Source organism: Rhinoderma darwinii, chromosome 3 (assembly GCF_050947455.1).
Source record: "Rhinoderma darwinii isolate aRhiDar2 chromosome 3, aRhiDar2.hap1, whole genome shotgun sequence".
Taxonomy (NCBI): Eukaryota; Metazoa; Chordata; class Amphibia; order Anura; family Rhinodermatidae; genus Rhinoderma; species Rhinoderma darwinii.
Window position 1 is genome coordinate 326,989,010 of NC_134689.1, and position 27,169 is coordinate 327,016,178.

Genomic DNA, 27,169 nt, shown 5'->3' on the forward strand with positions numbered 1-27,169 from the left:
TGTGGTAGATAGAGGAGAATCCTGCTCTCCTTTCTCTATTTGTGTGTATAGAAGACATGACAGTAGTTAGGCTCTAGCGACTAGCTCAGAAACAACTGAGAATTAGATAGAGCCTGCAGGGGAGAAAACTGATAGAAATACAGAATTCAAGTCATATAATGGTCAGAAATAGTGTTATTCCTCGTGTACACACATATGACAGATTATTCTGAAAAGTCACCTGAATATGTTTACCCCCTAAACGAGCACCTTTGGATAAACAATGGTATTTAGGAATATTTTTATTATTAAATAATATTTATTTATTTTAAGTTTATTTTCCCAGAGAACTCCTTTAAATTAAATGTCTACAATAAAAAAAAGTGTCTGTCTGGACTTTTTTTTAAAATTTTATTGTGACTGTTAGGGCTTATTCACATGAACGTATAATACGTCCATTTTACGCGCGTGGAAATCACGCACATCGCACGAACCTATGTTACTGAATGGGGCCGTTCAGACGGTCAGTGAATTTCACGCAGCGTATGTGCGCTGCGTAAAACTCATGACATGTCCTATATTTGCCCGTGTTTCGCGTTCCACGCACCCATTGAAGTCAATGGGTGCGTGCAAATCGCGCTCGGCACACGGAAGCAATTCCAGGTGCCGTGCGTGATTCGCGCAACAGCAGTCAAAATAAAGAATGAAAACAGAAAAGCACCACGTGCTTTTCTGTTTGTAAACATAAAACCAGAATGTCATAATAATGCCGGCTGCGTGAAAATCACGCAGCCACGCATCATATGCTGATGACACAGGGACCTTGTGCGCGCGCAAAACACAACATTTTTTGCGCGCACAAAACGCACCCGCTCGTGTGAATCCGGCCTTAGGGGGTTAAACCTGTGATTTTCATATATAGCCACTTTTATTTTAGCTCTAAATTCGGCGCAAAAAAATGGCACGAATACCTAATTTATGCTGTGAGGAATGCTTCTAATGTATCGGTGTACAAAACCTGGACATGATTTCGTTTGTCTGCCTAGTCTCAAACTGAAAATTATTTTGGTGACATGAAACAGTTTGTAGCCAAATAGTTCTGTCTTCTTGGTCTGGAACATTACTGGCGGTAAAAACAAGTCAATTATCTCTAATGGATAAATCAGGCACTATTTGTCATGTTTATGGATATGTTAAAGTAAAAGCTACCGCATCATTATATCATTCTCCAAGTATGCATTAACCCTTTAGTGGCCAGGTTATTCTGGGCCTTAGGCCTGATTTACACGAGCGTGTGCATTTTGCGCACGCAAAAAAAGCGTCGTTTTGTGTGCGCAAAAGGCACTTAACAGCTGCGTGTGTCATCAGCGTATGATGCGCGGCTGCGTGATTTTCTCGCAGCCGCCATCATTATGACACTCCGTTTGGATGTTTGTAAACAGAAAAGCACGTGGTGCTTTTCTGTTTACATTCAGAGTTTGACAGCTGTTGCGCGAATCACGGAGTTCGCACGGAAGTGCTTCCGTGCGGCATGCGTGGTTTTCACGCACCCATTGACTTCAATGGGTGCGTGATGCGCGAACAGCGCACAAAGAAAGGACATGTCGTGAGTTTTACGCAACGCACTCGAGCTGCGCAAAACTCACGCACTGTCTGAACTGCCCGATAGCCTAATATAGGTGCGTACGACACGCGTGAAAAGCACGCGCGTATATTACGCTCGTGTAAATGATGCCTTGAGGACGGAGTATGATTTTCAGTTTTTTGATCGTCGCATTACAAACACCATGACTTTTTTATTTTTCCATAAACATAGCCGTGTGAGGGCTTGTTTTTTGCAGTTGTAGTTTTTTTTAATGGTACAATTTTGGGGTACATATAATTTGTTGATTAACTTTTATTGGGGGGGTAATGAAATAAACCCTGAAACTTCACCATACTTTTTGGTGTTTTAGGGTATGTGCACACATAGTGACCAAAAACGTCTGAAAATACAGAGCTGTTTTCAAGGGAAAACAGCCCGATTTTCAGACGTTTTTCGAGCAACTCGCATTTTTCGCGGCAATTTTTACGTCCGTTTTTGGAGCTGTTTTCATTGGAGTCTATGAGAAAACAGCTCCAAAAACGTCCAAAGAAGTGTCCTGCACTTCTTTTTACGAGGCGTAATTTTACGCGTCGTAATTGCCGTACGACGCGTAAAATTACGCGTCGTGGGAACAATACAGCGTTATACCCATAGAAAGTAATGGGCAGATGTTTGACAACGTATTTGAGACGCATTTTCAGACGTAAAACGAGGCAAAAAACGCCTCGTATACGTCTGAAAATAGGTTGTGTGAACCCAGCCTTAAATTTACACTGTTTACCATGTGGTATAAATAACATAACAAATCTATTCATAGGATCGTTACGATTATGGCGATACCAAAGTTATAACGCTTTTTTTATTTTACTACCTTTGCACAATAAAAACACTTTAAAAAATATATATATATTTATTTTTGCGTAGCCATATTCTAAGAGCCATAACTTTTTTATTTTTTGCGGGACAACTTGTAGTTTGTATTGGTACCATATTGGAGTAGATGCGACTTTTTGATCACTTTTTATAACATTTCTTGAAAGGCAGGATGAGCATAAAACAGCAATTCTGTCATAGTTTTTTATTTGATTTTTTTACGGCGTTCACCGTGCGGGTTAAATAACGTAATCGTTTTATAGTTTTGGTTGTTATGGACACAGTGATACCAATTATGTGCTTTTTACATTTTCCTTAGTTTTTTTCATAAAGCATTTTGTAGTGGGGAAAAAGTGTTTTTTTTTAGCTTGGGACTTATCATTTATTTATTAGTTTATGAAACTATTTTTTACTTACTTTTTTTTAGTCCCACTGGAACTTTACTATGTGATCATAGAATTGCTTTCATAATACAGGTAGAATATACTGCAATACAGTAGTATTGCAGTGTAAGGCCTGATTCACATGAGCGCTGCGCATCTCGGATGTGAAAAACGACAGTTTTTCACGTCCGAGCTGCATCCGTGCCCAGCGCTGCGGGACGCGATGTAACGCATCCCCCATAGTTGAGAGTCTATGGGGGGATGCGTGATGCGTGAAAAGATAGGACATGTCCTATTTTCCCACGGACCCTTCATACGGTCCGTTGAAACAACGGCTGTGTGAACAGCCACATTGAATTACATAGGTCCGTGGGACGGCCGCTGTTTCAACGGCCGTCCCATGGACGTTTAACATGTTCGTGTGAATCAGGCCTAAGTGTGAAACTGACAGGCATTCTATTTGGCTCTGCCTCTGGCAGGGCCTAATAGGCATGCACTGAAGGCAGACCTGCGGGCCTTAGCTCTAAGGCCCAGTTCACACCACATTTTTTTGGCGCTGATCCTGACATGGAAACCAAATCCCCCTCCATTGATTTCATTGGGAGATAGGGGCATTTTTTTTCCAGCCAGTTTTTGTCCACTTGCGGACTTACCCTATCTTGGAGTGGCTTCCCCTTCTGAACCTCTATTGAAATCAATGGGAGGTGGGAAATAAATGCGCCATTTGTTTGGGCCGGTTACTGACGTGTTGAATAACTCCCACAGTTTTTACATTTGCTAAATTTAAAAGAAAAAAGCCCCAAAAGAGTAAAAAAAAAAAACGTGTGAAAGAGACTTGGGGGGTGATCTGTTGGATCCGTCTGAGTTCTCGTTTCTCTTGTTCTGCTTCTATTTTTTAACCTCTCTCTGAAATAGGTTATGTATATCTGTGTTCGGTGCTGCTGAAGGGTGCTGGTTCTGATCGCTGTGGTGCCTACAGTCCTGATAGTATTGATCGTCTTGTATTGACATGTATATGCTTCCTAATATCCATGTTTTCTGTTCCCAGTATAACTTTTCCTTCTGCTGGCTCAGAGGACTGCTGTATCTTGTGTTTTGGAACTTTGTATGCATATTAACATCTTATTGTTCTGTAGCACTTTCCATGTGTGCTTGTTGCGAATATGTTATGTTTCTACTGTATATTGATTCAGATGAAAATATAACTAAAAGAATGTTAAAAAGAAAAACGTGTGAAAAAGCATGAGGCAGATTTTTTTCTGCCTGACAAAAAACTATTACGAATACACATTAGGCAGAATTGGCTGGCCTTTGAGACATACAGAGATGGAATACGGCACATACATCCCCATAGTGAATGCGAACGGGAGCCGTTCCATTCACTATAGCGTACGCCGTCTGTGTGGGAACGGCGCATGCTCCCACACAGTCCAAAAGGAAGGTCTTCGGCCGAGCGACATCCGGCGCCATTTTCATGTGGACCGAAAGCAGTAAGATGACTACTTCCGGTCGCGGCTTCCGTCCATATGTTCAGAAGCAAGGACTAGGAGCGGAGGGAGCGGCGGCAGCGGCAGGTAAGTTATGTTTGTGTATGTTCGTGTTATATTGTGTGATTACCACTGTATCTAAGCCTACTACACTGTGCATTCGCTCAAAAAATGGCGGCACACAGTGTAGGAGATTTGAACATTCAACCCCCTCCTTTCTCCTGGCACTAGAAAGGATAAAGGAGGGGGATTGTTTGAGGACACTAGAGCGAGTGTGTCTTCTCCAATTTTGCAGCATAAAGCAATGAGGTTGCTTTACCACATGCCAATGCTACAATTTTGGGAATTGCTCCCTCTAGTGACCAGCACATGGAAATGTTATAAATTAGAATCTAATTTATAATATTTCCTGACTTGTGAAAAAATTTAAAAAATTTGAACAATGTGTAATCATGTATATACTAACTGTTTAACTAAAAAAAAAATAATAATAATTTCTAGCGACACATTCCCTTTAACCTCTTCCCGACCCGTGATGTGTCGGCACATCATGGAGCGGGGAGGGGATGATGTATGGAGCGGGCTCACAAGCTGAGCCCGCTCCATACACTGCAGTTGTCACCAGCTGACACGCTGCTCTAACGGCCAGGAACGGTTCCTGGCCGTTTAACTAGTTAAATGCCGCGGTCAATAGCGACCGCGGCATTTATAGTGATTTTCCAACTAAAGACATTTATGACACATCCGCAGGATATGTCATAAATGTCAGATAGATGCGGGTCCCACCTCTGGGACCCGCATCTATCTATAGAAAGGGGCCCCATAAACCCCGTTCTATCTTACCTGGCTCCGCTGTCTTCCGGCCACTTCACTTCCTGGTTACATGGTCGAGTTACGCAGTTTCCGTAACTCCCATACAACTGAATAGTAGTTACGGAAACAGCATAGCCACATTAAGGCCTTTTTCACATGAACGCCTCCATCTTTCATGCATATAACTGTCCGTGTTGCGTCAGTGTGGTTTCAATGTGTCCACTGTATTTTTCGTCCGTGTTTCTCCTATACCTCCCAACTTTCAAGTATTGCAAAGAAAAACAGCTGCGGCGCGGGAAGCGGTACATTTTTTTCCCGTTAAGCCACGTGTCCAACACCCCCAATCCCTGCAATTAATGCCCCATAGTTTCCATCACATTATAACACAGTATAATGCCTTTAGAGTGCCTAATAAAAATTGAATAAATACTCGCCTATCCCAGTTCCCACAATGATTGGTCTAGATCCCTCTGCTCTTCTGGTCTGTGCTAGGTGTGGCTCGGTGCAGACAGGCGCGATGACATCACTGAATCGCACCCGGTCTATGCCAAACCACTCACAGCTGGCTTTACGTAGTGAATGGTGGATCAGGGAGCTAACGGCTCTCTTCTCCACCATTATATTCAACTGGGGACGCAGATGCAGTTTAAACTGGGACATGATACCAGCCGCACAGACAGCACGACACTACCTGTTGTGGAATGTCTCTTAAGCAACTGATGCGTGAAAGACATACAACACATGGATGTCATCCATATGTTGTCTGTGATTTTCACGCACCCATAGACTTCAATAGGTGCCTGATCCAGGAAAAAAAGGGACTAGAATGGGACATGCGGTGAGTTGCACGCAACGGAAACACACTCCATGAAAAAAAAAACACGGATGTTAGAATAGCTCCATTGAATTGCATTGGTCTGTGTGCTGTCAGTTATTTAAATGGACAAAACACAGACGTGAAATGTTTGTCTAAATAAGGCCTCATGCACACAACCGTAGCCATGTGCACGGCCGTGATTTTCGGGTCGGCCGGCAGCGAAGTGCGAGCCGCCCGCAAATCGCAGGCTGTGCACATGGCCACGTCCATTATTTCCTATGAGCCTGGACCGCAGAACACCGCCATAATAAGACATCCCCGTTCTTTCTGCGGTCCAGGCTCCTGGGCCATGCACGGACCGTGGAAACCACGGTCGTGTGCATGGCCCCATAGGAATGAATGGGGCCGCAATTCTCCCGTGGATTTTCGTGGGAATTGCGGCCGCAAAAGCACGTTTGTGTGCATGGGGCCTAAGGCTTAAATACAGGGAATGGTGGGTTAACGGTTTAATTGACGTTGACTGTTTTGACCATGCTGAGATAAATTTGGCTCAATATTATGTTATACATCAATATAGGAGCGAGTATGAAAAGAGTGCGTTCACCATGCAATGGGCCAAGAAGAAAAAAAAAATAAGAAAGAAATAGAACGAACATGAACAAGAGAGAAATCGTTTGAGTTTTGTTGGGCTTCTTAATCACTTACCAGGAACCTTAGTGCTGCTATAGTTCCTGACGGAAATGTTTTACAAGCGCACCTCACGTCAAAGATGGCTGCGCCCAGGAGATGCAGTGGCACGGAAGGTTGAAGGCACTTATTAATGTGAATTTACGGGCTCCATACAGGATTATGAGTTTATATACCCCGTCATGGAGAATGCTGTCACGGCTGGAACTTGTCTGTCCTTCCATGTTTTGCATATGGGGAGCACGTACAGTTAATGGACGCGTGACAAGCAGAGGGGACACGGAAGACAAGGGTACACCGCCTGTGATAGTGAGAGACAATATACAGCTTCTGCGGGGTAGTCATAGAGCTTTACCAGCAACCTCATGGAGATTTGACCGGGAGAAATTATCAGCATTTGCCGATTACCAAACTAGACCACTGCTCTCCTGTACACAGAGACGTCACTACCCGCAGAGGATTAGTAGAGACTATGGACGTGTTCGCACAGGCTGCTGTCAAGTGCGGCTGTACAGCTGCAGCCATGGACTGTCAATCAATGACGCTTGTGGACGGACACGCCCCCCTTGGAATGTCATGTTCTTTGGAACAGATGAATTTGCACTGGAATGTCTGAAGAGCTTGAACAGGTAAAGATGGCTGCTGTGGTCAGTGCAATCCGCAAACACAGGAAGGTAGGAATGGCAGGCAACAAGTGAGTTCTTGTTGGTTGTTTCCATTCTTTCAAGTGTATGTAAACTTGATGGACTAAACACATAAAACCGCTTTACAGCTAAATGGCTGGCGACACTACAGATGCAAAGTACTGCACGGCCCATACTGATAGGGTTGTGCGTTGTCCTAATAGGGCATATGGAAACGGGTTGCTCTCGATAGAACTACCGCTTTTAAGAGATTTTCCTACTAATAACATTTATTGCCCATCTATTGCATAGGTGATAAGTGGAAGATTGGTGGGGGTCCTGTATGGAGTGGCCTGCACACATGCTCTGCCACCAATCCATACGTTTCCTCCTATTAGTGTCTGACCATATAAGTGGGGCCTAAAGTCCCCGTTCGTTTGGTAGATGTAGAGGAAAAACGGATCGGGCATGCGTGCACGTGTATGGGGATGACGGGAGTATTGAAGATTAGCATTTGGCCGACAACTATTAAAGGTGTATGGCCAGCTTAAAGAGCCTATCTCCTACATAATGTGATCGGCGCTGTAATGTAGGTGACAGCAGTGGTTTTTATTTAGAAAAAACTATCTATTTTCACCAAGTTATGACCTATATTAGCTTTATGCTAATGACTTTCTTAATAGACAACTGGGCGTGTTTTTACTTTTGACCAAGTGGGCGTTGTGAAGAGAAGTGTATGAAGCTGACCAATCAGTGACCGATCAGCGTCATACACGTCTCTCTATTCATGTACTCAGCACAGCGTGTGCTGTCACTTACACCCACATTAACGATACTGAAATGACTTGAGAGTAAATAGACATCGCTTCCAGGCAGGACGCGATGTCTATTAAACACTCCCGACTCTTCGGTAACGTTAATGTGTGTCACTTACTCGAGATCACGCTTGCTGTCATTTACAGCAAGATCACGTTTTTAATAACGTTTATAATAAATAAAAATCACAAGTAAAAAAAATATTAAAAACCCACTTTTTCCCCTTACAAAATGTTTTATTATGTAAAAAAAAAAACGACACGTATTCGGTATCGCTGTGTCCGTAACGACCCCATTTACAAAGCTATTGCATTATTTATCCCGCATGGTGAACGCCGTAAAAAATAAAATAAAAAAACTGCCAGAATTAGGGTATGTTCACACACACACACTAATTACGGACGTAAATCGGGCGTATTAACCCCTGAATTACGTCCGAAATTACGGCTTGAATGCGTTGACAAACATCTGCCCATTGAAAGCAATGGGCTGACGTTTGTCTGTTCACACGAGGCGTATATTTATGCGCCGCTGTCAAAAGATGGCGCGTAAATAGACGCCCGCGTCAAAGAAGTGACCTGTCACTTCTTGGGGCGTAATTGGAGCCGTTATTCATTGACTCCAATGAAAAGCAGCGCCAATTACATCCGTAATGGACGCGGCGTTCAAGCGCCTGCACATGCCGTTACGGCTGAAATTACGGGGATGTTTTCTCCTGAAAACAGCCCCGTAATTTCGGCCGTTACGGACGCTGCCGTGTGAACATACCCTTACTGTTTATCCTGACATCAAAATTTTTTTGATAAAAAGTGATCAAAAAGTCGCATGTACTCCAAAATGGTACCAATAAAAACTACAAGTCGTCCCGCAAAAAAAAAAAAAGCCCTTATACAACTGAAAAGCGGCAGAAAAAAAAAAGGTTATGGCTCCTAAAATATGGCAACACAAAAACAAATCATTATGAAAAAAAAGTGTTTTTACTGTGAAAAAAATAAGAAAACTACATAAATTTGGTATCGCCGCAATCGTAAAACAGGCCGCTGAATAAAGTTATGTTATTTATACCACGCGGTAAACGGTGTAGTTGATCAAAGTTAATCAATAAATTCGATGTACCCCAAAATGGTGCTATTAAAAAATACAACTTGTCCCGCAAAAAACAAGACCTTATACAGCTGTGTTCACTGAAAAATAAAGAAGTCATTAAAGGGGTTTTCCAGGGAGACACAATTTTTGCGGCGGGCGGTGCACGAGCACTGAGCTATGCGAAGAAACACAAAGAAAATGGGGCACGCATTGAAGCATAATAAAAGAATCAACAGGGCGGGCAATGAGGAGGCCGTGGACCATTAGCATGCTTCAAACCCGGCTATACGCCAAAAGTCCTAGGTTTGAGACATCCTATTGGTCCACAGCCTCCTCAATGCCCGTGCCATTCATTTTATGCTTTAATGACAGACCTGTGTCGATACTCCGTGAGGTATCGACACAGGTCGCTCTGCATAATAACGTTCGTGCACTAGCGTGTGTTGAAGCAAAAAAACACTAGAATGAAGAGCAGAACTTCCGGCCGGCCAGAGGTAGGGGGGAATAGGAACAAATGTGTTGCGATTTTTGACACCATGCATATTAGGGAGTTTATTTAATTTTGACATAGAGTATTAGTACAAAAATTTTTTATCCCTGGAAAACCCCTTTAAAGAGGCTCTGTCACCAGATTTTGCAACCCCTATCTCCTATTGCAGCAGATCAGCGCTGCAATGTAGATTACAGTAACGTTTTTATTTTTAAAAAACAAGCATTTTTGGCCAAGTTATGACCATTTTTGTATTTATGCAAATGAGGCTTGCAAAAGTCCAAGTGGGCGTGTTGAAAAGTAAAAGTACAAGTGGGCGTGTATTATGTGCGTACATCGGGGCGTGTTTACTACTTTTACTAGCTGGGCGTTCTGATGAGAAGTATCATCCACTTCTCTTCAGAACGCCCAGCTTCTGGCAGATCACGCGGTGACGTCACTCACAGGTCCTGCATCGTGTCAGACGAGCGAGGACACATCGGCACCAGAGGCTACAGTTGATTCTGCAGCAGCATCGGCGTTAGCAGGTAAGTCGATGTAGCTACTTACCTGCAAACGCTGATGCTGCTGCAGAATCAACTGTAGCCTCTGGTGCCGGTGTCCTCGCTCGTCTGACACGATGCAGGACCTGTGAGTGACGTCACAGCGTGATCTGCCAGAAGCTGGGCGTTGTGAAGAGAAGTGGATGACACTTCTATACACAACGCCCAGCTAGTAAAAGTAGTAAAAACGCCCCAATGTACGCACATAATACACGCCCAGTTGTACTTTTACTTTTCAACACGCCCAGTTGTACTTTTGCAAGCCTCATTTGCATAAATACAAAAATGGTCATAACTTGGCCAAAAATGCTTGTTTTTTTAAAAATAAAAACGTTACTGTAATCTACATTGCAGCGCCGATCTGCTGCAATAGCAGATAGGGGTTGCAAAATCTGGTGACAGAGCCTCTTTAAGGTCTAAAGTAGGCTGGTCATTAAGGGGTTAAAAAAAGCATTTTCGATGTCAACATGTCCAATTGCTTCCAGAGCTGCGGCTTGTCTCCCTTTGTAAGGCGCAAATTAGGGTATGTTCACACGCAGTGTTTTCAGGCGTAATTTGGGCGCTTTACGACTCGAATTATGCCTGAAAAGACGGCTCCATTACGCCTACAAACATCTGCCCATTGCTTGCAATGGGTTTTACGATGTTCTGTTCAGACGAGGTGTCATTTTACGCGTCGCTGTCAAAAGACGGCGCGTAAAAAGACGCCCCGCGTCAAAGAAGTGCATGTCACTTCTTGGGACGTTTTTGGAGCTGTTTTTCATTGACTCCATTGAAAAACAGCTCCAATAACGTCCGTAAAAGACGCCGCGAAAAACGCCATTACGTCTGAAATTCAGGAGCGGTTTTAGTCTGAAACCAGCTCCGTAATTTCAGACGTATTTTGCTGCTGCGTGTGAACAGACCCTCACACTTGATAACTGGTTTTACTAATTTGCATCTCTCTTATGTCTGTATGATTGGTATGGGCTCAGAAGCAAAGCAGCGGAGGAAGTGATTGGAGGACTAGAGGTGGTTTCACTGCCCTCCTTATTGCCAAAAGGTCTTCCAGTGGCGAATTATGCTTCAGAGCAGGGGATTCCGTTCCATGAATGGCCTGACATTGGCCCTTGTGACCATTTTGATGTCGGAGTGGTGGCATCGTTTGGGCGACTCCTCAGTGAAGACCTCATTTTAAAGTTTCCATAGTAGGTAAATTACAACGATGCGGGAAATGGATGAATATGTTTGGCAGTCTGCTCACTGTTGTTTATTTCAGCGGGATCTTGAATGTACACCCCAGCCTCCTGCCCAGATGGCGAGGCCCAGCTCCTCTAATCCATACTGTACTCAATGGAGATATGAAGACGGGCGTCACCATCATGCAGATTAGACCAAAGAGGTGAAGACCAGCAACAGCCGTACAATAAGTGTGTAAATGCAAATGAGGAACTATTAACACCGGAGAAGTTTTGCTTTCTCTGTGATCGTAGCGGAATTAAATGTCTGGTTCATGACAGTTGAGTGTTACCCAAAGCGAAGGACATCGGCTTCAGGCAGATATTACACAGGCTGAAGCAGAACCAAGAAAATAAACTGGATTCACCAGTGACCCCAATTCATAGATAATTATATCATCGTATACAATGTCTGCCCCCGCTCTGTGTATGCATGGCAGGTGAAGCAGGGGTGTTCTGGGACTAATATTAATGGCCTATCCTTTGGATAGGCCATCAATATTTGATAAGTGGGGGCCCGACTCCTGGCACTCTGCCGGTCAGCTGAGTGAAGACGCCGTGGCACTTCAGTGAACACTACCTAGGTAAACAATGAAGGGGACGTGACCCTTCACGCAGCTGACAGTTGTGAGTATTGGGAGTCGCATACCTACTGACTGTCCTGAGGACAGACCATCAATCCTAAGGGCTAGTTCACATGGAGTTTTTTGGCGCTGTTTTTGACGCAAAAACCATGCCAAAAAACGTCTGAATTCGCCTTCCAATTGAAAAAAAACACTTGCGGGGAAAAAAAGCAACATGGTCTTTCTTCCCGTGGTTCCGTCTCTGAGCAGAGAAAGTGCTTTTTGCAGCGTTTTTGGCCCGCGGCACTCAATGACTACGGCCAAGAAACGTGGCAGAGAAGGTGAAGGCAGGGCAAAATCTGCCTCAAAATTCCTGAAGGAATTTTGAGGCAGATTTTTCTGCATGCAAAAAAACTCTGTGAACAGGGCCTTAGGCTATGTTCACATGGAGTTTCTTGACGCGGAAACCGCGCCAAAAAACTCGTCAAAAACGGCCCGAAATTCCTCCCGTTGATTTCAATGGGAGGCGGGGGTGTTTTTTTTCCTGCGCGCGGTAAAACTGCCTCATGGGAGAAAGAAGCGACATGCCCTATCTTTGGGCGTTTCCGCCTCTGACCTCCCATTGACTTCAATGGGAGGCAGAGAAAGCGTATTTTGCAGCGCTTTATGCCCGCGGGCGAAAAACGCAGCGAAAATCGGTGTGCAGGGAGACCAAAATCTGCCTCAAACTTCCAAACTGAATTTTGAGGCAGAAATTCCGCCTGCAAAAAACTCAGTGTGAACATAGCCTATAGGAGTTTTCTGAGTTCGGTGAAACCAATGAGCTTTTCCATTTGCGACAGTAGTAATGCTCTGTATTAAAGTTATACCCATGCAATAGCTGTCCTCTGAACTAACTAGTTCAGCCAGCCGCTTTTTCTCCTGACTCCACAATAAACATGCATGCTCAGTTTACCAGAACATGCATGTTTATTTCCATAGGGAGAGGGGAATAAGCCCCATAGGAACAAATTCACTGTTTCCCCCGACAGTCGGAAGGCCCTTATAAACATCAGATGATCATCCAACCCCAGGACCTTTATTTAGACATTTATGGCGTAGTTTACGTATATACCATAAATATCAATTGTTAACATAGCCCTTAAAATAAAGTGTCCCTCCAATTTCATCCTCCTGACCACTGGGCGGTATGTTTGCCAAGGCGCACCTGTAAGACACCCAGAGAGTATTGTGCACGGGTCATGTTAGAATAGAACTCATGCACAATATTCTTTGGGACGTTGTACGGTTGCCTCGACAACTCTATTTCCCGCGTCTCTCTGCGCTTGATGTCAGATCAGGTGGGAGAAGAGAATTGGAGGGACACTAAACATCTTGCATTTTAAAGTTCAGTGACTTTTGAGGACATTTTGCTGATTAATTCACTCTCATTTAGGTTTGATGTGGGCCCGATAGTGATGCAGGAAACCTCTCCTGTTCCTCCCAAGTGCACCTCTAAGGATCTGGAAGCTGTGCTGTCCAAGAAGGGGGCTGAAATGGTAAAGGGTTAATGATGAGAGGCTTCTTTCTAGAAATCTATCCAAACATTTGTCATTTTTGTTCTTGTATTCTCTCCAAGCTTATATCCATTTTAAAAGACTTACCAGAACATCTAAGAAGTGCGACAGAGCAGCCAAAAGATGGAGTAACGTTTGGTGAGTGTCATTGTGTCTCCTGTTCATACATTTTGTTTCTTGCCGATATCTAAAAGTATTTTTACTTTCACGTCTTGACCATACGAGTGCGGCTAATAATAAAACGTAGTCATGTTGAAGGGCTCTGACACTTTCTTTACTCTGACTTCTTGTTTAGCACCCAAGATAACTGCTCCCATGAGTTGCATCAAGTGGACAGAACAAACTCCGGACCAGATCATTGGTCTAGAACGTGCCATTGGATTTGCGGTAAACCGTTTACTACTACCTGGAAAACGGTATTGTATTAGTGGGGCAGAATTTTCTCTTGCCATGCTCATGAGCATTAAAGTGGCTTGCCCACCATGTTTTAGAGCCGGTCATTAGGAGAGGTCCTAAAACATTGATGGTCTGGGTCCATTGGCTGAGACCCATATCGATCTGAAGAATAAGGCCAGCTTTAGCCTTGTTCACTAGTTAAAAGCAAGATGTGGTCTCTCCCCATTGAAATAAATGGGGCTTAATGGCCCTGTTCTTGAAATTGCTGTTATATAGGCTATCCTATAGGTCAATGCACACAACCGTGTTTTCCACGCTCCGTGCATTGCATGGACCACAAAAAAAAAAAAAAAAGATGTAATGTAATTTTACGGTCTGCAATGGCGGTCCGGGCTCATTGAAATCCATGCACATCTTGCGCGTCCACGGTCTGTGAATGACACTCCGCGGCCGGCTGTGATGTAATAATGGACCGTGCACACCACTACGGTCGCGTGCATGATGCCTAATGCAAGGTTACAGGTTATTTCCCTTTTGTAACCACATCTGAATGCTGGCCATATAGTTGCTAAATACAACTGACTCCTCTGATTTCTTACAGATGCCACTTCAGGCTGTATGGATGGGCGCACCTATCAAACTTCTTGACTTCATAGAAGTTCCAGATTCCTTAATCACTTCAGGTCTATGTTTTTTTTTTTGCATGCAGTATCACACGCCTTGCTTGGAGATGTTTCAATTTGGGTGATTCCGCGGGAAAAATTATACCTATGTCTCCAAGCATGCCGATATATAAAATAGCATTTAAAGCAACTCTTGTTTTTGTAATGTCACCACTTTCCTGTTTTTTCTTTTTTTTTAGATTTTTCTAGATGCCCAGGCTCAATTCAGTACCTTTCTGCTCCACAGATCATGGTGGTACGTTGTAAGGTGGGTTTAGATAAATGTGATGCCACATTCACACTCTATCTTAAACTCGCGTATTATGCTGTGAAATACATTTGAAATACGCTGTGCAGTTTATACGAGGTGACGGAAGTTCTTGAAGCATTTTACAAACAGAGTTTTCCTACTGACACAAACTATTTTTCCGCCAATCGGACTTACTATGCTCCCGCAGCAATATGATTAGTGGTCCCCAGGGACTGAGAGGCAGATAATAAAAAGGTAGCGGTCCAATTCCCTTATATACAAATCTTTAAAATATGCGGCATTGTGGATACAGTCTGTGCACGACCAGCGATGGACGTCTCGCATACGACACGATTATTCCAGGGCCTGATTTGTGAATAAAGCAAAACTGCTTTTAGAAGATTTGGTAAGGGCCGTGACCTTTCTTATTTTACAAGGAGTTAGGCCTTAATCACATTTGCATCACTATTTGTAAACCAAAACTAGGAGTGGAACCTACAGAGAAAAAAGTAAAGGTGCCTTCACACACATTGTGTCAATATCACCATGCAGCCCCCCGCCCACCCCCAATGGGACATGGGATAACTATACTCACCTCACCTCTTCGGGTCTCCTCCTCCTGCAGCAGCTCATACAAGGTCCTGACGCCGAGCAGTGTCGGGGTCTTAAATGCGACACAGCACTCAATGTCACCAGTTCTACATCACATACAACATCCTGACGCTGCTCGATGTTAGGACCTTGTATGAGCTGAGGGAGCCTCAGGGCAAAAGAGGGGAGGTGAGCATATTTTTTTTTTTTGTGTGATGGGTCTGGGGCAGTCTGATCTGGAATTGCAAGGATCGGGGCCGGCCCGGAGGCTCCACCTTGCAACGCCTCACATAGATTTCCACTATAATGGACATCCGTTTTCTGGCGTAAATTATAATAAGTTTGTCAGCCCGCTGTGAACCGACCCCCTTTTGGAAAGCCACGACTCTTTTCACAAAAGCGATGAGGGCGACGTGAAAAGCCCAAAGACTTTAACCCCTTCCCGACATTTGACGTACATGTACGTCATGGAAAGCATTGACTTCCCGCAAAATGCCGTACATGTACGTCAAACGTTTGGCACCGGCTCAGAAGCTGAGTCGGTGCCATCATCGTCGGATCTCAGCTGTATCTTACAGCTGACATCCGACTGTAACGGCGGGGACCGAAATTAGCTTCGATCCCCGCCATTAACCCCTTAAGTGCAGCGCTCAAACGCGATCGCTGCACTTAAGGTGTTTGCAGCTCATCGGAGCCCCAGCAATGAAATTGCCGGGGTTCCGGTGGCTGCAATGGCAACCGGAGGCCTAATACTGGCCTCCCGGTCTGCCTAGCACCGAAGCCGGTCAAGATCCGCCCGGCGGCGGAGCCTGATCGGCTTCCGTAGCTGCCGGCAAGATGGCGCCGGGTCAGGAGCTGATCCGGCGTCATCAGCGGTTGAGGTCAGCTGTACTGTACAGCTGACATCCACCTGTAACGGCAGGAACCGGAGCTAGCTCCGATCCCTGCCATTAACCCCTTCGATGCAGCAATCGAAAGCGATTGCTGCATCGTAGCGGTTACAAGCAGATCGCCAGCTCTGACAGGCAATCGGGACTGGCGACTGCTGTTATGGCAACAGGAGACACAATGGTCTCCTGCTCTGCCATTACGGAAGCCGATTTAGGCCCCGCCGGGAGGCGAAGCCTAAACGGCTTGCTGTCAGTGAATGACTGACAGATCTAATACATTGCACTACATAGGTAGTGCAATGTATTAGAAAAAAAAAAATCTGACCGTTGGACCTTCAAGTCCCCTAGTGGGACTTGAGAAAAAGTGTAAAAAAAGTATAAAAAAGTGTAAAAAAAAAGTGCAAAAAATAAAAGTTTGAAAACAATAAAAGTTTCAAGTAATCAAATAACACACAATCCCCCTTTTACTCTTATCAAGTCCTTTATTATTGAAAAATAATAATAAACCATATGTATTTGGTATCGCCACGACCGTAACGACCGGAGGTATCAAAATATTATATTATTTATTGCACGCGGTGAACAGCGTAAAAAAAAAACGTAAAAAACGTTACCAGAGTTTCTGTTTTTTGGTCACTTTGCCCTACAAATATTACAATAAAAAGTGATCAAAAAGTCGCACGTATCCAAAAATGGTACCTATAAAAACTATAGCTCGTCCCGCAAAAAACAAGCCCTCATACACCTCCGTCGACAAAAAAATTAAAACGTTATGGTTCTCACAACTTGGCGACAGAAAAAATACATTCTTTTTACAAAAGTAATTTTATTGTGCAAAAAGTTGTAAAACATAAAAAAGTTCTATAAATTAGGTATCGCCGGAATCGTACTGACCCGCAGAATAAAGTTAACATGTAATTTATAACGCATGGTGAACGCTGTATAAAAAAAACGAAAAAAGCTGTGCCAGAATTGCGTTTTTTTGTTTACCTGGCATCCCAAAAAATAGGATAAAAGGTGATCAAAAAGTCGCATGTACCCCAAAATGGTACCAATAATAACTACAGCTCGTCCCGCAACAAAAAAGCCCTCATACCGCTACGTCTATGAAAAATAAAATTAGTTATGGCTCCAATAAGTCAGGAAATAAAAAAATATGCAGTTGTGCCCGAGGGGAACATTTCTTCTGTTTCAAGAGGCGATTTATCAAGGACCTAAAATTAGGGAACCAGGAAGGGGAGGGCCCAAACATATCCGCTGGAAGCGACGGTGCCCGTATTATACCAGGACAACACTTTCCCAGCAAGATTCCTCAAACTACAAAGGTGCAGAGTGTGGACCAAAAGGGGGATAAGAAATGACACCATTTATCAGTGCGACACCGGCCTGTGCAGAAAGGATTGTGTCACAGCGTAACACACATCTATGGATTATTTTTATTTTTTTATACCACCTGACTATGCCCCTTATATACTCCGCCCCGCTTACATGTACCCCCACATTATAAAACACCAGCAATACTCAAACAAATATAGTACCAAGCAAAATCCGCTCTCCAAAAGCCAAATGGTGCTCCCTCGGCCCTGAACCCTACAGCGTGCCCAAACAGCAGTTTCCTTCAACATATATGGCATCGTCATACCCGGGAGAACCCTTTTAACAATTTTTGGGGTGTGTGTCTCCAGCGTCATAAGCTGGGCATGACATATTTGCCACTGAATGGCATATCTAGGGAAAAATAATTTTTTTTAATTTGCACCATCCGCAGTGCATTCATTTATGGAAAAGACCTGTGGGGTGAAAATGCTCACTACACCCCTTAATAAATGCATTGAGGGGTGCAGTTCCATAGTGGGGGTCACTTATCAGGGGTTTCTTTTTATTATTTCACATCTGAGCCTCTGCAGTTGTGAACCAATACTTTGTAAATCGCCAAATTAGGCCTCCACTCCGCATGGTACTCTTCACTTCTGAGCCCTGTCATATGTCCAGACAAAAGATTAGGGCCACATGTAGGGTGTTTCTAAAACCGGGAAACACCGCATAATAATTAGAGAGCTGTCTTGTTAAGGTGGCACAAGCCGGGCACCACATATTGGCATATCTATGGAAAAAAATCCCATTTTCACTCTGCAACATTGAGCGCACACTAATTTCTACAAAACACCTGCAGGGTTAAAATGCTTACTACACCCCTTGGTAAATGCATTGAGGGGTGTAGTTTCCAAAATGGGGTCACTTCTGGGCGGTTTCCACTGTTTTGGGCCCACAGGTGTCCAGAAACCAATCCAGCAACATCTGCACTCCAAATGGCGGTCCTTCCCATCTGAGCCCTGCGGTTTGCCCAAACAGCAGTTTATGACCACATATGGGGTATTGCCGTACTCGGGAGAAATAGCTTTACAAATGTTGGGTTCTTTTTTTCCTTTATTTGTTGAGAAAATGAAAAAATTTGCGCTAAAGCTACGTCTTATTGAAGAAAAAGGACTGTTTTTATTTTCACTGCCCAATTCTAATAAATTCTATGAAACATCTGTAGGGTCAAAATGCTCACTACACCCCTAGATGCATTCCTCAAGAGGTGTAGTTTCCTAAATGGAGTCCCTTTTTGGGCGTTTTCATTGTTTTGTCCCCTCAGGGGCTTTGCAAATGTGACCTGGCCTCCGCAAATCATTCCTGCTAAATGTGATCTCAAAAAGTCAAATAGTGCTCTTTCCCTTCTAAGCCCTGCCGTGTGTCCAAACAGCCGTTTATTACCACATGTGGGGTATTGTTTTACTCGGGAGAAATTGCTTTACAAATTTTGTGGTGCTTTTTCTCCTTTAGTCCTTCTGGAAATGAGAAAAAATTAGCTAAACCTACATTTTATTTGAAAAAATTTAGATTTTCATTTTCACAGCCTACTTGCAAAAATTTCTGCAAAAAACCTGTGGGGTCAAAATGCTCACTATACCCCTAGATAATTTCCTCAAGGGGTATAGTTTCCAAAATGGGGTCACTTGTTTGGGGTTTTCACTGTTTTGTCACCTCAGGGGCTTTGTAAATGTGACATGGCCTCCGCAAACCATTCCTGCTAAATGTGAACTCCAAAAGCCAAATAGTGCTCTTTCCCTTCTCAGCCACGCCGTGTCTCCAAACAACCGTTTATTACCACATGTGAGGTATTGTTTTACTCGGGAGAAATTGCTTTACAAATTTTGCGGTGCTTTTTCTCCTTTAGTCCTTGTGGAAATGAGAAAAAAAAATCGCTAAACCTACATTTTCTTTGAAGAAATGTTGATTTTAATTTTCACCGCCTACTTCCAATAATTTCTGTAAAAAACCTGTGCGGTCAAAATGCTCACTGTACCCCTAGATAATTTCCTTGAGGTGTCTAGTTTCCCAGATGGGGTCACTTTTGGGGGATTTTGACTGTTTTGGCACCGCAAGAGCCCTTCAAACCTGACATGGTGCCTAAAATATATTCTAACAAAAATAAGGCCCCAAAATCCACTAGGTGCTCCTTTGCTTCTGAGGCCGGTGCTTCAGTCCAGTAGCACACTACGGCCACATGTGGGATATTTCCTAAAACTGCAGAAACTGGGCAACAAATATTGAGTTGCATTTCTCTGGTAAAACCTTCTGTGTTATAAAAAAAATTGTATTAAAAATGTATTTCTGCAGAAAAATATGAAATTTGTAAATTTCACCTCTACTTTGCTTTAATTCCTGTGAAATGTTTAAAGGGTTAAGACATTTTCTAAATGCTGTTTTGAATACTTTGAGGGGTGAAGTTTTTAAAATGGGGTGACTTTTTTGGGGTTTCTAATATATAAGGCCCTCAAAACCACTTCACAACTGAACTGGCCCCTGTAAAAATGGCCTTTTGAAATTTTCTTGAAAATGTGAGAAATTGCTGCTAAAGTTCTAAGCCTTGTGAGGTCATAGAAAAATAAAAGGATGTTCAAAAAACGATGCCAATCTAAAGTAGACATATGGGTGATGTTAATTAGCAACAATTTTGTGTGGTACAACTGCCTGTCTTACAAGCAGATACATTTAAATTGAGAAAAATGCTAATTTTTGAAATTTTTCGCTAATTTTTGGTGTTTTTCACAATTAAATACTGAACATATCGAGCAAATTTTGCCAGTAACATAAAGTCCAATGTGTCACGAGAAAACAATCTCAGAATCGCTTGGATAGGTGAAAGCATTCCGGAGTTATTACCACATAAAGTGACACATGTCAGATTTGAAAAATGAGGCTCTGTCAGGAAGGTCAAAAGTGGCTAAAGAGGGAAGGGGTTAAACCCTTTGACAAATATAAATTTTCCCCATAGTGTTTATAGGAAAAACTCAGTTGTTTTTGCCACTTTTTTTTTTTTTTTCTTTGAGTCAGTAGGCAAGTACGAAACGTACTATAAACAGTGGCAGTTTTAAGGTGCGTTTTTTGGGTCCAGTGTTTTTTTTTTTCTATGCGTTTACCCATAAGCTTCTCTGTAGGAAATAAAAAAACACACCCAAAAAACCGCCAAAACTGTGTGACTAAAATTTGTTTTTTTACAAGTAAAAAAAAACAAAACAAATGTGTGTGAAGAAAGCCTAATGGAAAGATTTGCCACTCTTCCGGGTTTTGTATCCCCTCCTGGCTTTGGCTTACACAAATACGCACCAAAATACTGCCATGTAAAAGTGGCTTTAACCCTTTCACGACCAAGGACGAAAATGCACGTCCTGGTCGGCTGCTAGTTCCCGCACCAGGACGTGCATTTTCGTCCGCATTTCAAACTGTCACTCTGTGTAAACACAGAGTGACAGGCGCGCGCTGACAGCTGTCCTAGACAGCTGTCACATCAGTCTCGCCGGACAGCGGACCATCGCCGCTGCTTTCGGCAGTTAACCCCTTAAGTGCGGCGACGGATTGCCGTCGCCGCATTTAAGTGGTTTGAAGCACATCGGCAGCCCCCACGAAGTGATCGTGGGGGCTACCGATGCTTGTCACGGCAATCGGAGGTCAGATAATGACCTCCGGGTTGCCATGTACGGAAGCCTCGGGAAAAACAGCGTCCGGCCGTTCCTCCTCTGCTTCCTGTCAGTGTGACAGTCACGTCACAATGACAGTTAGAACACATTACACTACGTGTGTAGTATAATGTACTCTAGCAGCGATCAAAGCTGCAAGTCTAAGTGTCCCCTAGTGGGACAAGTAAAAAAAGTAATAAAAATGTTTTAAAAAAAGTGTAAAAATAAGTTATAAGTTATATAAACACAAAATGCTTTTTTTTCCCTATAATAAGACTTTTATTATAGAAAAAAAATGAACACGTTAAAAAAGTACACATATTTGGTATCACCGCGTTCGTAACGAACCCAGCTATAAAACTGTAATGTTATTTTCCCCGCACGATGAACACCCCAAAAAAAATCAATAAAAAACGACGACAGAATCACAATTTTTTTTGGTCACCACCGCTCCCTAAATAAAGAATAAAGTGATCAAAAAGTCGCATGTTCCCAAAAATAGTACCAATAAAAACTACAATCCGTCCCGCAAAAAACAAGCCCTTACACAGCTTTTTTGACAAAAAAATAAAAAAAATTATGTCTCTCAGAACATGGTGACAGACATTTTTTTTGTTTATAAATAAGTCATTTTATTGCGCAAACGCTAAAAAAAAAAGGACCAAACTTATATACATATGGTATCGCTGTAATCGTACAAACACGCAGAATAAAGTAAAAATGTCATTTATAGCGTACGGTGAGCGCCGCAAAAAGAAAACCTAAAAAACGGTGTCAGAATTCCTGTTTTTTGCTCAGAATTGCAAAAAAATTGAACAAAAAGTGATAACAAAAAAATCGCATGTACCCCAAAATGGTACCAATGAAAACCACAGATTGTCCCGCAACAAATAAGCCCTCACAGGGCTCCGGTGGAGAAAAAATAAAAAAGTTCTGGCTTTCAGAATATGGCGATGCAAAATGTTCCAAAAGCGGATAAGATCGGGCGCCATTTATCAGTGCGACACCGGCCACATATCTATGAAATATTATTTATTTACCCCATTATTATACCCTCTTCTTATACCCTGATGTACTCCGCACAGATTACATATACCCTGATGTACCCCGCACAGATTACATATACCCTGATGTACCCCGCACAGATTACACATGCCCCCCACATTATAAACTGAAATACCAGCGAAACCCAAAACAGAAAAACTACCAAGCAAAATCTGCGTTCCAAAAGCAAAATGGCGTCCCTCCCTTCTGAGCCCTGCAGCGTGCCCAAGCAGCAGTTTGCGCCCACACATACGGCGTCGCCATACCCGAGAGAACCCGCTTAATGTTTTATGAGGTATTTGTCTTCTGTGGCACACACTGGGCACAACATATTATGCACTAAATTGGCATATCAGTGGAAAATTGCAATTTTCACTTTGAACCATCCGCTGCGCATTAACCCCTTTGCGCACTATGACTTAATTGCCCGTCATGGTGCGGCGGTTGATGTATGGAGCCGGCTCACGTGCTGAGCCCGCTCCATACGCTGCGGGTGTCGGCTGTGTATTACAGCAGGCCCCCTCGGTACTAACGGACAGGAACAGCGATCGCTCTGTTACAGAAGCCTGTAAGAATAACAATATACTGCAATACATTAGTATTGCAGTATATTGTACCAGTGATCCAATGATCGCTGGATCAAGTCCCCTAAGGGGATTGATTAATAAAATGTATAGAAGAATTATAGTTATTAGTAGTGAGAATTTTTTTTTTTTTAAGTTAAAAAAACAAAACACCTTTTTGCATTTTTCTTCTAAAGTAATGTAAAAAAATGAACAAAATTGGTATCGCTACGTCCGTAAAAGTCCGAACTATTACAATATACCATTATTTAATTTGCACAGTGCACACCTTAAAAAAAAATTAATAATTGAAACCGCCAAAATCGCAGTTTTTGTTTTTTTTGTCATCTTCGCTCTAAAAAAAAAAAAATGTAATACAACTTTTGAATAACTTTTATGTACCAAAAAATGGTACCAATAAAAACTGCAGCTCCTCCCGCAAGAAATAAGCCCTCACACCGCTCTATTGATGGAAAAATAAAAAAGTTATGGCTCTTGGAAAGCGGGGAGTGAAAATCTAAAATATGAAAGCAAAAAATGGATCAGTCCAGAAAGGGTTAATTCATTTCTAATGAAAAGCCGTATGACCACATGTGGGGTATTTCCGTACTCGGGAGAAATTGCTTTATAAAAAATGGTTGTTTTTTTTTCTCCTTTATCCCTTGTGAAAATGAGAAAATGCAACATTTTAGTGGAAAAAATTTTGATACTAATTTTCGCGCCCTAATTCTAATAAACTCTGCAAAAGACCCGTGGGGTGTAAATGCTCAATATACCCCTAGAAAAATTCCTTGAAGGTTTTTCCAAAATGGGGTCACTTTTGGTGGGTTTCCACTGTTTTGGTCCCTCCAGTGCATTGCAAATGCGACATGGCAACGAAAACCATTCCAGCAAAATCATAAATCCAAATGGCGCTCCTTCCCTTCTGAGCCCTGCTGTGGGTCCAAACAGCAGTTTATTACCACATATGGGGTATTGTCGTAATCGGGAGACATTGCTTTACAAATGTGGGGGTGCATTTTCTTCGTTATTCCTTGTAAATAATAATTTCTATGTTTCAGAAAAAAAGTACATTTTAATTTTTACAGACTAATTCCAATATATTTAGCGAAAAACCTGTGGGGTCAAAATGCTTACTATACCCCTAGATAAATACCTTAAGGGGTCTAGTTTTCGAAATGGGGTCGTTTATGGGGAGTTTCTAGCGTTCTGGCAGCTCAAAGCTTCTCCAAATGTACAGTGGGGCCTAAAACATTTTCAAGCAAAATATGAGTCCTGAAAGTCTCCGAGTGCTCCCTTCCTTTGGGGCCCTGCCGTGTGTCCAGGCAGCGCATTAGGGCCACAATGTGGGTATTTTTGAAAACAGGAGAAACAGGGTGATAGATTTTGTGGTGTGTTTCTTCATTTTCATGTTCGCTTTACAAAGAAATCGGTCTTCAAACAAATACTTTTATGAAAAAAGTGAAATTATTTTTTTTTTCACCTGATATGCATTACATTTAGCAAAGAACTGTGGGGTCAAAATACTTACTATACCCTTAGGTAAATACCTTAAGGGGTCTAGTTTTCTAAATGGGGTCATTTGTGGGGGTTTCCATCAATCTGAGACCTATGAGCCTCTGAAAACCTGGCTTGGTGCAGGAAAACAAAATGTACTTCAAAATTTATAAAATTATTATTCAATTTGTAAGTCCTCTAAATTGCTGAAAGTTTATTTTATTTTTTCAAAAGTGCTGCCAAAATAGAGTAAAGAGATAGAAAATATATATTTAATTAAAAAAATTGTGCAGTATGTGTGTACATATGTGACATATTGCAGTTAAAAATAGGGGAAAATGGTAATTTTTACAAAATTTCTTCCATTTTTCTATTTTTTAATTTTCGCAAATCGTATCAGTCTACTTTTACCACTAAAATAAAGTGCAACATGTGACGAAAAAACAATGTCAGAATTACTTGGCTATTCAAAACTTTCAGAGTTATTCTCTGATAAAGTCAGACATACCAGATTTGACAAATCTGGCTTGGTCATTAAGGTACAAACATGCCCGGTCATTAAGGGGTTAATATGCCATATGTTTACCCCATATTTACTAGGCGAAATACGCTAGTATACAGGCTCATTTGTGCCCAAAAAAGTGCATGCCTTGCGCCATAGTTGCCGTTTAGACACTTTTCGCACCTCCCTAGACAGTTTTAAAGTTTCTAGAAAAGACAAGGGGCATGGCTTAACAAGCTCCAAAATTTTGGCACACACAAAAAAAAAAAAATTGTCTAAAGTGTTTAACATGTATAGCAATACGCACCAAATTTACCATCCAGTGTGCATTACTGTGATACATTTGTAGCCTCTTCTGCCTGTCTGGTCTAGTTTTAAGCTGTATTAGTTGTTCTTTATACCAAGCTTGGCTGTTCTACATCTGTATATTGTGGAAGGTATTGAAAAATATGCTCTGAAAAGGAACACTCTAGACAAAACTGATACGGCGATATACTGTGTACTTGGTGCAGCAATGATATCGGACTACAGTCACGGCCAGCTAGTTTGCTGAGGGTTATACAGTTAGCAGCGATTTCTTGTATATAGCCAGTCATTATGTGTATTGGAGTTTTGCCCTTTGTGTTGGCAGGATGGCTGGGTGGGAGTCCGAACTGTAAAACTCAGGAAGAAGTTATCTGCTAAGGATTTTTATAATGGTTACCTGCACCACTGGTTTGTGAAGAAATCTGATATTCCACTGGAGGAGTGCCGCTTCTACACTCTTCATCTCCCACCGAAATCTAAGACTCCAAAACCGAGATCTCTACCAGTTAGGAATACGGGATGCTAGCACGGCAACAAAGATGATCTTTTACATTGCATCCGGGAAATAACTGAGTAATATTATAACAAGACTCAACAAATCATCGGAACTATGTATAATACAGACTGAAAATGAACCGGAAATACACACGAGTCACAATTGTTAAAGAAAAAAAAGCTTTCATCTTAATTGTATTTTAATAAAATGTTTTTGTTAAGTATGCATTCTTCCTTATTACATGTAATAATATGGAATATGTGCCATTACAAATATTACCCTCTATAAGGGCTCATTCACACATCCTAGTCCTTATATATGGGCGCAAAAAACGGACGGCTTCTGTGTGCGATTTAGTTTTTTTTAAATGGACCATTGACTAGAATGGGCGAGACAAATCTGCAGAAGCTGGCAGGACCTGCCCTGAGTTTTGCTGATCGGGCACACGGATTCGCCAAAAAAAAGGAATGTGTGCTTTAGTCCCATAGCAATAAATAGGCTTTGTGTGCTAGCTGGTAAAGTTATAGCACAGTGAAGAAATGAACGGATGTGTGCAGGAGTTCTAATGGTGTTGTACCCGTTGCAGCCACATGGCGGTTGTGTGCCAAAAGACGAGCTGCAAAACAGCACCTGGTTTTACGGAGATTTTGCGAAGTTTGACCGTACTATTTGAAGAGGTGAAGCCTAGTGAAACCTTTAATGTAATAGATGCCTCATCTGTATCAGCCAAGCTTCTGAAACAGACTTTTTTTTTTAGGCTAATACATAATTTAGCAGAAGGTTAAAAGCCATTCTTCATTCTCCGCTACACATTGGCCAGCAATGAGTCCTTGTAACTTGTGTAGAAGTGCCAGCTGTTGTGATGAAGCAGCAGGAGGCGACTGCTTTAAAATAAACACATTTATGTTTGGTAGCAGTGAGGATTCTTTCAGGATGGTTTTACCAAGGGGAGATACCACTGCAAAAGACGAAATAACAGTTAATACGTTTATGCTCATTAGGACTTTGATACCGATACTTTGTGTAGTATTGCGATTTCGATACCAAAACGATACTTTGCCAACAGTAATAAAAAAAAAAAAGTTCTTCCATTTTCTGTTGTGAGGCACGAGGTGTGATGAATATTGAATGTGCCTCACATTAATAGTAATTAACCTCATCATGTTTCTCAGTCATAATGGGTTAATGTGTAAGGTACATGATGGGGTTAATTGCTATTCATGTGAGGCACATGGAGGTTAAATTCCTCACACCTCGTGCCTCACATTAATAAGTGAATGAAAGAGAAGTTTTTATTTTTTTACAGCGTACACATCATAAATGACGCAAAAAAAATGTTGTGCAGGTCATTATGGCCGCACCAATATCGAATGTGTGTTTTATGTATTGAGACTTATTTTAATGCTTATTGTAAAAAAAGTATTTTTTTTTTAAATTGAATATTACTTTGTT

The 27,169-nt window shown here is 42.2% G+C and overlaps 2 protein-coding genes across 9 annotated transcripts in view; one reads left to right on the plus strand and one right to left on the minus strand.

Annotated features, from left to right (window-relative positions):
• Positions 1-6,689: 6,689 nt before the first annotated feature.
• On the plus strand, positions 6,690-25,940 carry MTFMT (mitochondrial methionyl-tRNA formyltransferase). 2 transcript variants are annotated; one of them, XM_075858283.1, is made up of 9 exons: positions 6,690-7,253; positions 11,156-11,368; positions 11,440-11,562; positions 13,397-13,499; positions 13,580-13,655; positions 13,813-13,904; positions 14,515-14,596; positions 14,776-14,843; positions 25,547-25,940. In XM_075858283.1, the coding sequence occupies exons 1-9, from the start codon at positions 6,724-6,726 to the stop codon at positions 25,745-25,747; spliced, it is 1,488 nt and encodes a 495-aa protein (XP_075714398.1). In that variant the 5' UTR covers positions 6,690-6,723; the 3' UTR covers positions 25,748-25,940. The 2 variants fall into 2 exon arrangements, with proteins under 2 accessions (XP_075714398.1, XP_075714400.1); XM_075858285.1 differs by having other exon boundaries at positions 11,159-11,368.
• Positions 25,899-27,169, minus strand: part of RFESD (Rieske Fe-S domain containing) — a 44,481-nt gene continuing 43,210 nt past the window's right edge. For all 7 annotated transcript variants that reach the window (XM_075858290.1, XM_075858289.1, XM_075858287.1 and 4 more), the window contains one exon: positions 25,899-26,675. In XM_075858290.1, coding sequence (XP_075714405.1) covers positions 26,646-26,675 — 30 coding nt within the window. In that variant the 3' untranslated portion in view covers positions 25,899-26,645. The remainder of the gene's footprint in view (positions 26,676-27,169) is intronic.

Coding starts and splice junctions, on each gene's coding strand:
- MTFMT (XM_075858283.1), top strand. CDS start 6,724: ATGCAGTGGCACGGAAGGTTGAAGGCACTTATTAATGTGAATTTACGG. Junction 7,254..11,155: donor TGTCTGAAGAGCTTGAACAG/GTAAAGATGGCT, acceptor GTATGGGCTCAG/AAGCAAAGCAGCGGAGGAAG. Junction 11,563..13,396: donor ATGCAGATTAGACCAAAGAG/GTGAAGACCAGC, acceptor ACTCTCATTTAG/GTTTGATGTGGGCCCGATAG.